The following is a 13,891-nucleotide window of genomic DNA, read 5'->3' as shown; positions in this document are numbered from 1 at the left end:
ATGGCGCTCACTGGAACGAAGCCTGGCTGGATATTGTGGAGAGAGCATGCTGGCGTGGAGGTGGACTACTTGTTCTTCACAACTGATCATAGGTAATGGGGCCATAGGATACAGATTTCCTCTGAAAATGTGCTGCCCAACGTGGCAGCCCCAGTCACTTGGGGCTATTTAAATCAAAATTAATTCAAATTGAAAATTCATTTCCTCAATCACTCTAGCTACATTCCAAATGCTCAGTAATCATACATGACTGCTGGCTGCCTCATACACAGCACAGATAAAGAAAATTCCCATTATAGGGACAGTTCTATTGAACAGCACTATTCTCAAAAGTTTAAAATGTCCCTAGGAAGATATATTTTTCAATCAGGAGGGACCTGTTTGTTTGATTAGTTTTGTATTCTAACTAAAATTAAACTTAGAGAAAGAGTCCAATAATCTGTATCCCCAAGTGTTTCTGGGCAAGACCTAGACATGGAAAAGGAGCTTCATTGTCCAGCAGATGAAACATTTAGTCAGATGTGCTCATGCACAGCCAGTGACTGGTGTGGAAAGAACCACTCCTCCACCGGCTCCGGGCAGGCCTGCTGTTCCAGGGCCGCTGCCAGCTCCTTGTTGGATGGAGCCCTAGGTCTGATGCCATCCAATGCCATCCTTTTGCGTTTGATGTACAAAACAGAAGACTGAAATTTGAAGAAGAAAGGATTTGGGATGCCAAATACGCCTCAGATATAGTTAGATTCACAACTTCTACAGAGAAAGTTTTAAAATGTCACATATCTTCAGGTAATTTCTTCTAATGTGACTTTGAGTGATTTTGGCTAATACTGTTTAACTTTTTTTGAGATTCTGTTGCTGGAGATTTTCCCTCCCTAATTGAAGCGGTAAAACATTTCCTGTCATTGCCATAGAAAATAAAATGGCTTATAGACAACACAAATTGTATTTTCTATTTTATTTTCTGATTAAGTTCATTTATTTGGGAGAGCAAGAATTTTCTTAGTTTGAATGTTCCAGGTATTGCCCCTATAATTTGTTTACATCTCTCCATCATTTGCCAGTTCTACCAAGACTGAAAATAGTTCCTGGTTCTCAGTTTTAGACAAGAAACCAGTAGGAAAGCTGAGGAGAGAACCACTAGGCAGCCCCACATTTCTAACTCAACAGGTGGGGAACATAGAATTTTTATGTTCTTTGGGTATTGAGCCCCCACTCACCATGATCTCCTCAGACTTTAGGGGCGGGTATTTACAGTCTCTCCCGAGATTTTCTCAGGAGAGACGCCGAGTGACAATGGTGCTTCTGTGTACGACTGGCTGGGGAGAGGTGGTGAAGGACGCAGGTAGGGAGTGGGGAGTCGGTAAGGCTGGGAGGAGAGGTGCTAGGATGGGACACATGGTTTCCCGAGTAGTGAGCGGGACGAGGAGTGGAGAGAGAAGATGGGGAGCAGCAGCCGTGAAAGAACTGCGAAAATTACCGAAACCCGAAGAGTGGAGCCCGGGCGGACCTGGGCGGGGCAGCCTGGGGAAGGGTCACGCCGGGACGTCACGGGCGGTGGGCCGGGGGAAGCGAGCGGGTAGGGAGATGCTGGAGCTCGCCGGGGGCTCGGGGACCCGCGCTCCGCCGATGAGGTCAGTGGAGCCGACGCGCCGGGAGGAGGGCAGTGGAGCCCCCGGACGCGGGGCGGGACAGGACGGGAAATGGGACGAAGAGCAAGGGCCGGGGGAGGAGGGCCGAGGGGGCGTCGGCGCTGGAAGGCGGAGGCGGCCCGACTGGGATCGTTTCCTTCCGGAGAGGAGGCCGGCTCTGGACCAGGCGCGGACGGGGCTGTCCAAGGGCGGGGGACGGGGAGATACCGCGGCCCGCGCTTCGCCAGGGCTGGCAGCGGGGGTGCTCGTGGCTCCTCCTCCGGCCCGGTCCGAGCCCGGCGGCGGGGGGAGCGGGAGGCGGGGAGCGAGGGCGGGGGCTCGGGGAGGAGGGAGGGACTAGGCGCGCCAGTGACAGGGTGGCAGCCTAGGAGCGGACGCGTTGCCGCCGCCGCCGCTCCACCTCCTCCTCCTCCTGCAGCTCCTCTCGCTGCCACCGCCGCCGCCGCCGCCGCCGGGAGAAGTTTCTCTCCCGACCCCTCACTCAGAGCCCAGACCCAGAGCGGCGCGGGCAGCGGCAACCCGCGGCGGGCTAGGCGCCCCGAAAGCTCCCACCCCGAGCCGGCGTCGGCGCCTCGGCGGCAGGCAGCGGCCGGGGCTGGGGGCGCAGAGGCGGAGGAGGGGCGGGTGGGAGCCGGGAGACCCGCGCGCGGCGCCGCAGCCGCTCAGCTAGCGTCCGCGCCGGGGACAGCCGCGATGGCCGTGCGCTCCCGCCGCCCGTGGATGAGCGTGGCGTTGGGGCTGGTGCTGGGCTTCACCGCCGCGTCCTGGCTCATCGCCCCCAGAGTGGCGGAGCTGAGCGAGAGGAAGAGACGCGGCTCGAGCCTCTGCTTCTACTACGGCCGCTCGGCAGCTGGCCCCGGCGCTCAGCAGCCGCTTCCCCAGCCCCAACCCCGACCGGAGCAGTCGCCGCCCCCTGCGCGCCTGGAGCTCCAGGGGCCCCAGCTGCCAGAGGCAGCGCCTGGGGAAACCAGTTTTCGGAGCAGCCCCTGGCAGCAGCCACCTCCGCTGCAGCAGCGGCGGCGAGGACGCGAGCCCGAAGGCGCGACGGGGCTCCCCGGCGCCCCCGTGGCCGAGGGGGAACCCGAGGAGGAGGACGGGGGCGCGGCTGGGCAGCGGAGAGGCGGCCGGCCCGGGAGTAGCCACAACGGCAGCGGGGACGGGGGCGCCGCTGCCCAGAGCTCTCGACCCCGAGATTTCCTGTACGTGGGGGTGATGACCGCGCAGAAGTACCTGGGCAGCCGCGCGCTGGCGGTGCAGCGGACCTGGGCGCGCTTCATCCCTGGCCGTGTGGAGTTCTTTTCCAGCCAGCAGTCCCCCAACGCCGGGCTTGGCCAGCCTCTGCCACCCTTGCCTGTCATCGCGCTGCCAGGAGTGGACGACTCCTACCCTCCCCAGAAAAAGTCCTTCATGATGATCAAGTACATGCACGACCACTACCTGGACAAGTATGAGTGGTTCATGCGCGCCGACGACGATGTCTACATCAAAGGTGACCTCCCAGCGCCGGCTGTCCCGCCTGCCCGCCTCCCCAACTCCTTTCTCTGCAGCCAGCCCCAATCCCTGCCCAGCCCCTTTCTGCTTCTCTGCCAGCACGTGCTCCGGGCTCCGGCAGCCCCCAGCCCGCGGTCCCCACCCCTTGCATCCGCCCACCATTCCTAGTCCGCTCCTCCTCCTCTCCTGCGGTCTGGACCCTCCTCACACCTGCCCGGGTTTATTCGCCTTCCTCACTCTGGATGTTCTCGTTTCCGCCCAGCGCTTGCCCCTACTGTTTACCATGTGCGAGAGATGAGGAAAGGGACTTTAGGGTTAAACAAGGCTATTCCCACCTTGCCCTGCTCTGAAAGCGCCCAGTGGTGGCAGTTTCCCAAATCGCTCCAGAGGGGCGTGTCCTCTGTGAAGGAAGGGAAGACGAGAGCCAGCTTGGAGACCGATGTTCTCGCTTTAATCCCCTACCCTTGGTTTTAACTGGATCTAGCGCAGTGTTGGAACAGGTGAGGTCGAAGAATCATCTTTGCTGTCCTGGACCCTTCCCTGTGCGTTTCCTTCCCTTTCGCAAGACCCGCCACGCACTGGGAGTCCTTGAGCACTCCCACCGCTCCAGCGCGCAGCTCCTTCCAGCCACTATGGTGCAGCACCAAGCCGTCCCCACCCCCACCTCACCTCAGTAAAACCCGGAGGGCTTGGGTGTATTGACAGGAGCTGGTGGTGGGAAAGAAGGGGACAACGCCCTCGAATTATGCAGACCCTAGTAGCTCCAAGCTATACTAGCGCCACTAGCATGGATCCTTTCCAGTCCGTCTTGGTGGCTGCAGCGATAAGCAGAGGCTGAAAGTCTTTCCCACAACCACGCGCAGCCACAGCAAGAGAAAACTTCCCTGTCAATTTTAAAAGAGGCGCGGTCCTTCACCCTGAGTATGCGTGGCTCTGGCCAGAGATTTCTCAATTCAGCAGAGAGGCTTTCCTTAGAGCAGAAGTATGTCTTTCCAGTCCAGCCCATTTCGGAGATGGAGAGGGACACAAGGGAAGTAGCAGGATTGTATTGAACAAGGTCTTCCTGTGCTTCTCACATTTCCTAGTTTCTTGGTCAAAGGGGGGCAGCCCTTCCTTAGTTTATGCCTCTCTACTTCTAGCCTCATTGCTTTCTCCTGATCCACGTAGTATCTTTCACATGACTCAAGGAAAAACAAACAGAAAAAATAAACCCAAAGTATCTATGCTGTTTTGGCACAAGGAGTGTAAAGATAATGACTAAAGATTTCTTGGTTTGGGGTTGGGAGGAGTGAAATCACCTTAGAGCTGGTTGGCATAGGAAATATTGATAATTAGATACAAAAATAAATAATTAAATACAAAAATAAAGAAATGATTGCATTTCTGATGAATGCACTATCTTTTAGATAGATGTAAGATAGATATCTATAAGTGATAGATCCACTATCTTGTAGTCCCCTTGTCTTCTGTGTCTCAATAAAATCACAAAGGTTTCCTGGCAGAAGTTTGACACACTGTGCAGAGAATTTTCCAAAATGCGTTAATAGCATCTACTTTTGTCATTTCTTTTAATGCTTTGACATTGTCCTTCAGAACATTGAAATGCCATACTCTTTCCATTTCTATTCAGAATGAAATGCATTTTGTATTAAAAACCCAATAATAGCTGAAACTCATTGAGCTCCAAGGGGGCGTGGCATGGGATCAGGAAAATGACTGCAGATGCCATGCTCATCAAAAATAATAGTAAAGATGCTGGCTGGGAATGTAGAGAAGGTGACTACTTATTCCAGTGTATCGCTTTGTAGAATACCAAATGCTTTTGAACTGTTTTAGCTACGGAGTTTTATTTTTAAATTGTTTTTCCTGATAAACTTACAAACTATAAGTAAATGAATTATATTATTTAATTTTTAACAAATGTTTATTTTGTCTAAAAAAGTGCTTTCCAGAGTTCCACAGTTAAATTTCAAGAGAAATTTGATTCTCTCTCTTTCTCTTATATATATGTATTATGAAACTTTTGGGTTGTATATGACTGAACTTCAGTTAAGGACAAAACACTAAACTAAATCAATTATCAGGAAAAAGTAATTATTGGATATCAACAGTCTGCCAAATCAATACAAAATATCAATATTTAATATTATATCTCTAGGAATTTTATCATTACTTCAAACGTGCTAAGAAACCTGTCTTTAGTCTCCTTACCATTTCACCTTTTATCAAAAAACTGATGATTATTACACTTATTAAAGTTTTCCAGTGACCTTGACTAGAAATTTGATAAAGTTTTATTATGGCTTGATTAATAGCTATAAGTTAGTATTTAAAAAAAATAATAGAATATTCAGAGCGGTTTTTCTTGTTTTCAATATTATAAGACTTATGGGGAATTTATGTCCCTTACTTTGTATTACTTATTTTGTATACTACAAATGATCATGAATTAGGAAAAGGAGTGATTGTTGCCTCTCTCTTTGTAGGTGATAAGTTAGAAGAGTTTCTTAGATCACTGAATAGCAGCAAGCCTCTCTACCTGGGCCAGACTGGCCTGGGGAATATTGAAGAACTCGGAAAGCTGGGGCTGGAGCCTGGGGAGAACTTCTGTATGGGAGGACCTGGCATGATCTTCAGTCGAGAGGTTCTCAGGAGGATGGTGCCACATATAGGTGAATGCCTCAGAGAAATGTACACAACTCACGAGGACGTGGAAGTAGGAAGGTGTGTTCGACGTTTTGGTGGGACTCAGTGTGTCTGGTCTTATGAGGTAAGACGAGCTGTGATCCAAGTGTTCACGTATTACAGGTGCATGCCATTTTACAGTCTGAGGCAGGGATTCTATTTTTTCTCTCTTTATCTTTGTATTTGCTTGAAAATGATAGCAGCAGCCGGTAATGGACACAAGGGTGATTATGGGAGATACAGTTCTTATTAGATCTAAGGCCTGTCCGAGGCTTTCTTGTTAGCCTGGCTTTTTAAGCAGCTGCGTATTTATATGGTCATATCTCTGGAAGATGCTATTTCCCCTTTATTTGTTTTATTGGTGTTTATATACATGCATAGCCATTTCCTGTCGCTAACAAGAGGACTAATTTTATTCTCTTGGGTTGTAGCTTTTAGCATTTGGTACTTTGTTGTTGGTGGTGATTGTTTGAGGTAGGTATCTAATTACTTCTCTTCGTTTTTAAATAGTTAAAATCTGGAGTTTCTTGGAAGATTGTCATGTGGAAATTTAACATGTATTTTTTAAAAGCTTAGGAAAAGTTAACTCACTTATGATAGATTTATTCACAAAATTTTAAAAGGAATGAATTATCTGGAAAAACAGAAGGAGTTCTGAAGATGTCAACTAACTGCTTAATATTATGACTGGTTCCCTAAAATTGATTTCTGTCTGCCCTTATTCCATTTTCTGAACAGCCACCATTATTTAAATAATCTGAGTTATGAACTGTTGTTTTATTGCAGTAATTAGTTTTATGAAATACTCTGGGATTTTTTTCCTTCAGAAATTTGTTTTGAAATGAAATACTATTTTATTTAAAATAATTTCCTGAAAGATAGTAAAAATTGGCTTAACATTTAAATACTAGTGTATTGCAGTTTTCAGTATAGTTGGGTTTTCAAGTGGTTGGAGTTTAATATATTTTAGCTACCCAGTGCATACATTTGTAAATTATAACAACTCATTTACTTATCTTTTCAAATTTTCTATGTCTCTTAGTATAGAAGAAACATTTTATGAAAACATGTTCACTGTGAAATCATTATACCTCAAGACTACACAGTCCTATTCATTTTTCTTTTAAAAGTGTAATCTCACTTTAGTTAATTTTCTTTCTTTTTTATACTTTGTGATATTTATACGTTGGGGAAATATTCCTTATATTTATTACAGAGAGTAAAAATTATTGATAACTAGTTATTTGGAATATGTACTATGCAAACTTAAAATTATTACATACCTCATTCCTTTTGATAATAAAAATAGTAATTTAAAAAGTTTTTAGCTTTATAAAACTAAAAAGTCTTATGATTACCCTTTAGAATAAAAATTTATGCAAGAACATTATAATTTATAAATAAGTAATTTAGAATAAACTCAGTGAAAAAGACTTTTCTTTCTCCATTTAATATAAAAATAACTGGAAGGCAAAAAGTAAATATTCAATGTAGAAAACACATTCAGTCCATTTTGTTTACAGGAAGACTATTTTTGTAGACATATACCCGGTATGGATGAATAAAAATATCATCCATATTTAAAAATAAAATGGGAAATTATTTTGTTTTATTTGATACCTTATTGCCTTAGCATCACATATAAAGTTTTAACAACCCTTTTATTTAAATGTCCCTCCTTTCAGGTTTTCATTGATTCTGCTGTGAAGGTACAGTTCTCACATAGTAGTCCACCCATTCATGTTCCAAGAGTAAAGCAAAATATGCTCCGGTGACCTACATGCTCAAGAATTGGTTTAATATTTTATTTGTAATATAGGCGTTTGTTCTGATTAAAGGGAAGAGGAGTTCTGATACATGTGCACCCTCTGTTAGAGTAAGTGGAATCTTAGATCTTTTCATTAACTGATGTAAAAGAAGAGACAAAAAAGGGACTGCAAGTCTTAGGGATGAAACTTCACAAACACCATATTTCCATTAACTTTTCCCAATGCATTTGAGTTTCAGACTGACACTTGTCCATCGCTGACAGTAGAATCTATATGAAAAAGATCATTTCTACATTTTTTGCTAGCAATTGAAAATATTATTTTCTAAAGGAATACTGTTTCAGAATGTGGACTGTATGCTTTGCTAAGCAATTATATAGAATTTACTTTGTTTTGGAGTTTCAGTCTTTCAAGGAGCTATTTGAACAATATTTCCAAGGAGGCATGGATGTAATCCTAATACAAAGTCTCAAAGTCTTATTTAAAGGAATGGTGGAAAATTTTATTACCAAGGAGTATATTAAACAGCATCTGTTAATCAATTTAGTAAAGATAAATATACAGTTAAATTATATCTAAGCATTTTAATATTAGAGTGTGTTCTATGTTTCACGAGATACTTGAGTGGGTCACTTGGGGCATAGCCAAGCTAGGACTTTCAAGTTTGGATTTTAGGTTAGTTGAAATGATGTCCATCTAAGCTACTATTCACATTTATGGAAAAATTAACCTGTTCCACTCTGGGTTGGCATCCACAGTAAAGGTGAAATTTCTTACGTGGTCGTGTGTGCATGCTATGATATTGACCAGTAATTTTGTTTCCATATTTTTTTTAAAAGAACTGTCTGTGAAAGAATTCTCTTAAAATTTTGAATTTCTGTTATCTGTACCTTTCATGGATTTCAGGGTTTTGTTTAGCTTTTCTTCCTACTAAAAGTTCTTACAGAGTTAAGAGTGCTGTTATGGAAATATGTTCACAATTATTGAGTTTGAATAGATGAAACATTCATGGTGGAATGTTATCTTTCAAAAATAATTAGCAGGCTTGCAGATCTTGTAGGAAGAGAATTGAACAAAAATACTAAAATACATAGATTGTGTAGCTTTTCTTGAATGTAAATTATATTTTTAATACAACCTGGGAATCTTCTAGTATTTTTCTTTGCTGCTCAGTTGAAGTCTACTTTCTCTGTGTTGTATATACAGTTAAGCATAATACTGAGAGAGAGCTAGAGAGAAAGAATAAACTTGAACTTGGATTTGAGTCACTGCTTTACCACTTATAAGTTTCATTGCCTTTTGTGAGTTACTTCTCTGAGCCTTGTCTGATTCAGCCAAATGTGGAGTTTGTAACAGTGTCTACCTCATAGATTTTGGAGACGAAAAAGTGAAATGGTGAAATGATCCATGTAGAGTCCTTAATATAGTATCTGGCACATAGTAAATTGTCAATAGATGTTAGCTATTATTGTCATAATGCTGAATAGATTATGTACTATATTATATATATTATGGATTCGATTTTATTCATTTAATAATTATTAGTAGTGAGTGATTCATTTATATCGAAAGAGTCAAACTAAAATAAATTAAATTCTTTTCAGTTAAAGAATCCAAGTTTGCTTTTTTGGCAAAGAACAAGAAACCAATATGTTTCAGTATTTTAGAAGTATGAGGGATCCAATATCAGTAAAACTTCATAAAACATGGCAGACTGTTTAAAAGACGCATTGCAAATATTTGCTTCAGTCTTTGAACATCGTATTAGATGACTGATCTTAAGAAGACATTGTGGAAAATATTATTTAACAAGTGGTTATTTAATATCCATAATAAGGAATCCCAAACAGATCAGACTGTATCTGCATTTAAAAATTACTGTAGATTTCTAGATTAGTTGCCAGAAAAATAGCCCCTTTTTTCTGAGTTTCTCTGGAATTTTCAGTAGGAAAGGAAGTCAGCAGTATCCCATTCTGCAGTCAACTCGCATGGCCACCCAGAAACTTGTCTCTCAAGGCAGCTGGCCCCTCCTCCTGAGGGTCCTCGGGTTTTTCAGGAAATGATGTATAGCTTCAGTTCTTTCTCACGATAAGATCCTGGTGGTCTGGGAAAATATATCTTGCCTGTTGGCCTCTTGCTCCGTTTCCTGTCATCTCCACCCACTTTTTCTTCTTTCCTTCTGTCTTTAATGATAAGTAAAATAAATGACAAAGGCATTTTGCTATGCACTACTTTTCCTCAGGTTCTCAGTAAATTAACGTGCAAGCCAACCCTGATATTCCAAGAGATCGCAAGGTGTTCACACTTAGGGCCCAGGAATGGCTTGACCACTTGCAAATAAAGAGGCCTTTGGCTGCTGGTGAGCCTCAGGTAGACTGGTTCTCTGGGTGCCTGAGACCACTGGAGAGTCAGGGTTGAGCTTCTCCCTTCCCCACCTGGAGGGAGAATCATCTAGTTTTCAAGGATATATGGCAATTGTTAATAATCAACAGACTTCATGGGCTGCTGTTGTATCATTTATAGCTCGAATTGGATAAGTAAAGATTACTAATTGATGCATGTTTGTGAAAAATTATTCAATTCTAGTCACTCTGTGAGTGGTAGAATTTATTGGCATCTACTGTTGGCTAAGTTCACATCTTTGGTTGAGATGTATCTTGGCTACTGTGTTTCTAGTTATCTGAGCTGCCATCTGGCAGCTTGGGAGGCTACATATGGCTCTTAAACATTGTTTGGCACACGAGTGTTTTGAGGGTTTTTGTTTTTGTTTTTCGGTGCCTTTAGCAAAGGCAGGCAGCCTTCAGTTCCCTTCGTGTCCTATTATTGTACAGCAGGTTCCCTTTGCACGTTTATTTTAACTACCTGGCCCAGGTAGCCAGGAGACTCTTGATATTTTGAACCAGATAATCCATGTGTACAAATTTCATTAAAATATTCTCTAGAAAATGAAGTACTTTTCCAGTGAGAATGAGATCTGTATTTAAATACGTTCGTTAATTTACAGACGAATTAATTTTTTTCAAACTTGGCTGTTAGAATTTTATATCATGTAATACAATATAGTTACACTTTCTTTGTTACAGGCACGTTTTTAGTAAACAGCCAGAAAGTCCTCACTGTTAAAAAAATATATTTGTACTATTTATTTTTAGCCTGTCTTAGCAGAATTGGAAGTTCTGTTCTTTTGGTTTTTGTTTTAGTAAGATCACTTACATTCAAACATTAAAATAATTTTAATTTCAATGATCCTTCTTCTCCCTGTGAGGGAGTTTTACATTTCATCTAGAGTCATTTTCAGAATAGTTTGTATTTATCTTTTTAATGTTTGCAGTTAAATGGAGCCAAAGAATATCTATCCTTATTTCATTCAATTAAATATTGTTTCAAATAAAACATAGCTCTATGTTGATAAAAATATTTCTCTATGGGTTTAAAAAACCGTTTCTTATGACTAAACAGATTTTTATTAGATTCTTTAAAGAATTAATTTCATGCCAGAATGTCTTATGTCTAATCTTGGCCCCCTAAAGGTATAAACACCCTAGAAAATTCTATTATTTCACAAAAGGATATATCCTGGAAGTGTTTCCCCGGGCTTGTAATACCAGAGAGTGACTCCAAACATATAAGTTCTTCATAACATACCCATTAAGGCTAAAATATCTGCTCCGTTCTAACAGGGGCTGTCGCACACCCTTCTTAGCTTCTTCCTATTTCTTATGGGCTTCCATCTTCTGTAATGCTAATTTTACTGTATCATGAACATGGTTTCTGCCCCCAAAATATATTAATATCTATGGAATAGTGTAAGTTTGAGATTTTTATCTAAAATTCAGTCTCAAAAATTGTTTCTTGTTTCTGATTTAGTCACAATTTAGTTTTTAACTTCACTAGAAGCAGTCAGCTTCTCACACCTACCCTTCCCACCCCCGTTCCACTTGTCAGATGGAATCATCAGGCATGGATTTTAGGAAGTTCCTTTTCTGCGACACTGTTTTCTTCATTGCACGAAATAAAATTGCATTCCGAGTTGAAGGCAAAACAGTACTTTTTTTCATATTTTGATAGTCTTAGCTCATTCATATTCATTGTTAACTGATGCCTTATCACCTGAATTGTGACAGTGTGTACTTTCCAAGAAGATGATTTCCAACGGTTATAAAAACTGTTAAGTTTGGAAGATGCCACCACACAGTTTGAAGTAAGCTCCATGATAACATAAGTACTCATGTTAGTTTAAAAACTTTGAATACTCTTCCTCTTTAATGGATCATAAGTATTCTAATTTGTGGAAAAAATTCCAGGTCAATTTTATACTTCCGCTTTCTTTGTCTTGGTCTCCAAAGAGCTATGTTTTGAGAAACATTTATTTCAATCCCTCTTCTAATTAGTCAATCAGTGCTCAACATACAAAGAAATGTATTCTATCATATAACTGTACTGCATTTTACTTTGATTGTAACATGTGACTTTCTACACAAAGATAGAACTTTTAATAAGGTGTTTGAGCTAAATATAAACTTCATTAAAATTAAAAAATCAGTGTCTTGAGTCATATGAGTCACTGTTTGATATTATTAAACAATGGGAAGACCTAAGTAAACTGAAAAATTGAGGAGTTTTAGTTCCTCAGAATTCTAATGTTCTCTTCATTTACCGTCCTAACTATCGAAGAGCACGCTAGTTAAGAGTTATCCACATGTAAATCAGTTTGAGTCATGGCGTATATTTAATGTTACCCAGTCTTGCAAAGGTGTTGGACATTTATAGTACAATAAGTATGTTACATGTTTCTAAATTAATTGAATCAAAATACTATTTTTAAAAAAAAATGCAGCAGGCACTGTTTTGGAACTAACTAATGAATGAAATAGATTTCTTAATTTTTCGGGATTTAAAAATTTTTACTTGCCATTTATAATTTGGAAAGCTGTGTCCCTCATTCTTCACAGTCACTGGTATCTGAACTTTTCATGATCCCTTTCAGTTTAATTCATTTTTATTGTAGAACTATTTGTTTATTTATGGAGTACCAGTACCTCCAAAAGACATGGTTTAAAGAAATATACATATTAATAAAAGTAGAATACAATACAATAAAATAAAAATGTGAAGAAATAAGGGAAAATGAAAATGTAGGAAAAGAAGCGAAAAAAAACATTGTAAAAATAGTTGTTGGGCTCCTATTTTTCTGACACAAAAGAGAATCCTAACTTATGACACTGAGACCTGAGAGAAAGCTTTCCTGTTGGACAGACTGGGGCCCTGAGGCATCACATACTCAGCACCACTTCTGTGATAAGGAGAATAGCATGATTCATGTGGATGCTTCTTAAAAATCCCCTCAATATAAACCAGGGCTGTAATACAGGCAATCCTGCAGGAGGAATTCTACTCAGAGACAGGGAAATTACGGTCAAGTGCACCATTGTTTGGTACCTTGCTTGATTTTATTTTAAAATTTAGAATACTCTTCAGAGAGCCTTCTGTGGATACTACTTCTCACCCAAATGTTTTATATTACGTTGGCCAACAGGAAGTGTGAGTTATGCATATTCTCTGGTGAGAACCCAGAGTGCAGCTCTCGTGTCATTGGATAAGGGTAGATCCATGGTGCTTTGCTAATCAAGAGGAGGGTAGAGACACCAGCTACAAAGGGAGGAATCAAACCAGATCAAGGACCAGATGGCCACCCCACCGGAGGAGCGCAGAGTCAGGCCCAAGAGAGTTGTAACAACTTGGCCTAGAGTTAGCAATGTGGCTACCTAGTTATTGAGCTGATTATTAGAAGTGTCTATTTTTCATAAATTTAATAATTATATTTATCATATAATTATATAAATGTGAATATTTATATTTATTAAATTTATTATATAAATGTAAAATTTGCATGTGCAAAATAAAATATTGAAAGATTAACATTTTAATAAAAAATGTATTTTAGTAATCTAATGTTCTGTTATACAGAAACAAATTTTATGTGAAATAAGGATATTTAGTATACATGATGGGTATCTTAAAATAGGAAAAAACGTAGCGTTTAATTGAAAATATTCTGCCTTAAAATTCGGTCATCGCACGTCTTATGCGGCCAGCTGATTTCTTTTGCTCAAATGTATTTATTGAGCACTTTCTGTCAGCAGTGAACATACACAGACCTTCCTTGTCCTCATAGAGCTCACAGATAGAAGGAGTCAGGCTTCTAACCAATCTCTTGCTTTCGTGTCTGATAGAGAGTCTCCATCATCCTTTTCATTTCTTCTTTTTTGTTCTAACTCATGAAATCTCCAATTGGGT

General features: G+C 41.2%; 1 protein-coding gene across 1 annotated transcript in view; it reads left to right on the top strand.

Annotated features, from left to right (window-relative positions):
• The first annotated feature begins 1,851 nt into the window (after nt 1–1,851).
• CHSY3 (chondroitin sulfate synthase 3) overlaps nt 1,852–13,891 on the top strand; it is a 240,134-nt gene continuing 228,094 nt past the window's right edge. The window contains exons 1-2 of the mRNA XM_046667282.1: nt 1,852–3,138; nt 5,627–5,910. Coding sequence (XP_046523238.1) covers nt 2,343–3,138; nt 5,627–5,910 — 1,080 coding nt within the window. The 5' untranslated portion in view covers nt 1,852–2,342. The remainder of the gene's footprint in view (nt 3,139–5,626; nt 5,911–13,891) is intronic.

This window comes from Equus quagga, chromosome 7 (genome assembly GCF_021613505.1).
Source record: "Equus quagga isolate Etosha38 chromosome 7, UCLA_HA_Equagga_1.0, whole genome shotgun sequence".
Classification (NCBI taxonomy): Eukaryota; Metazoa; Chordata; class Mammalia; order Perissodactyla; family Equidae; genus Equus; species Equus quagga.
Note: the sequence above shows the minus strand (reverse complement) of the source record. Positions and strands in the feature narration are given on the sequence as shown.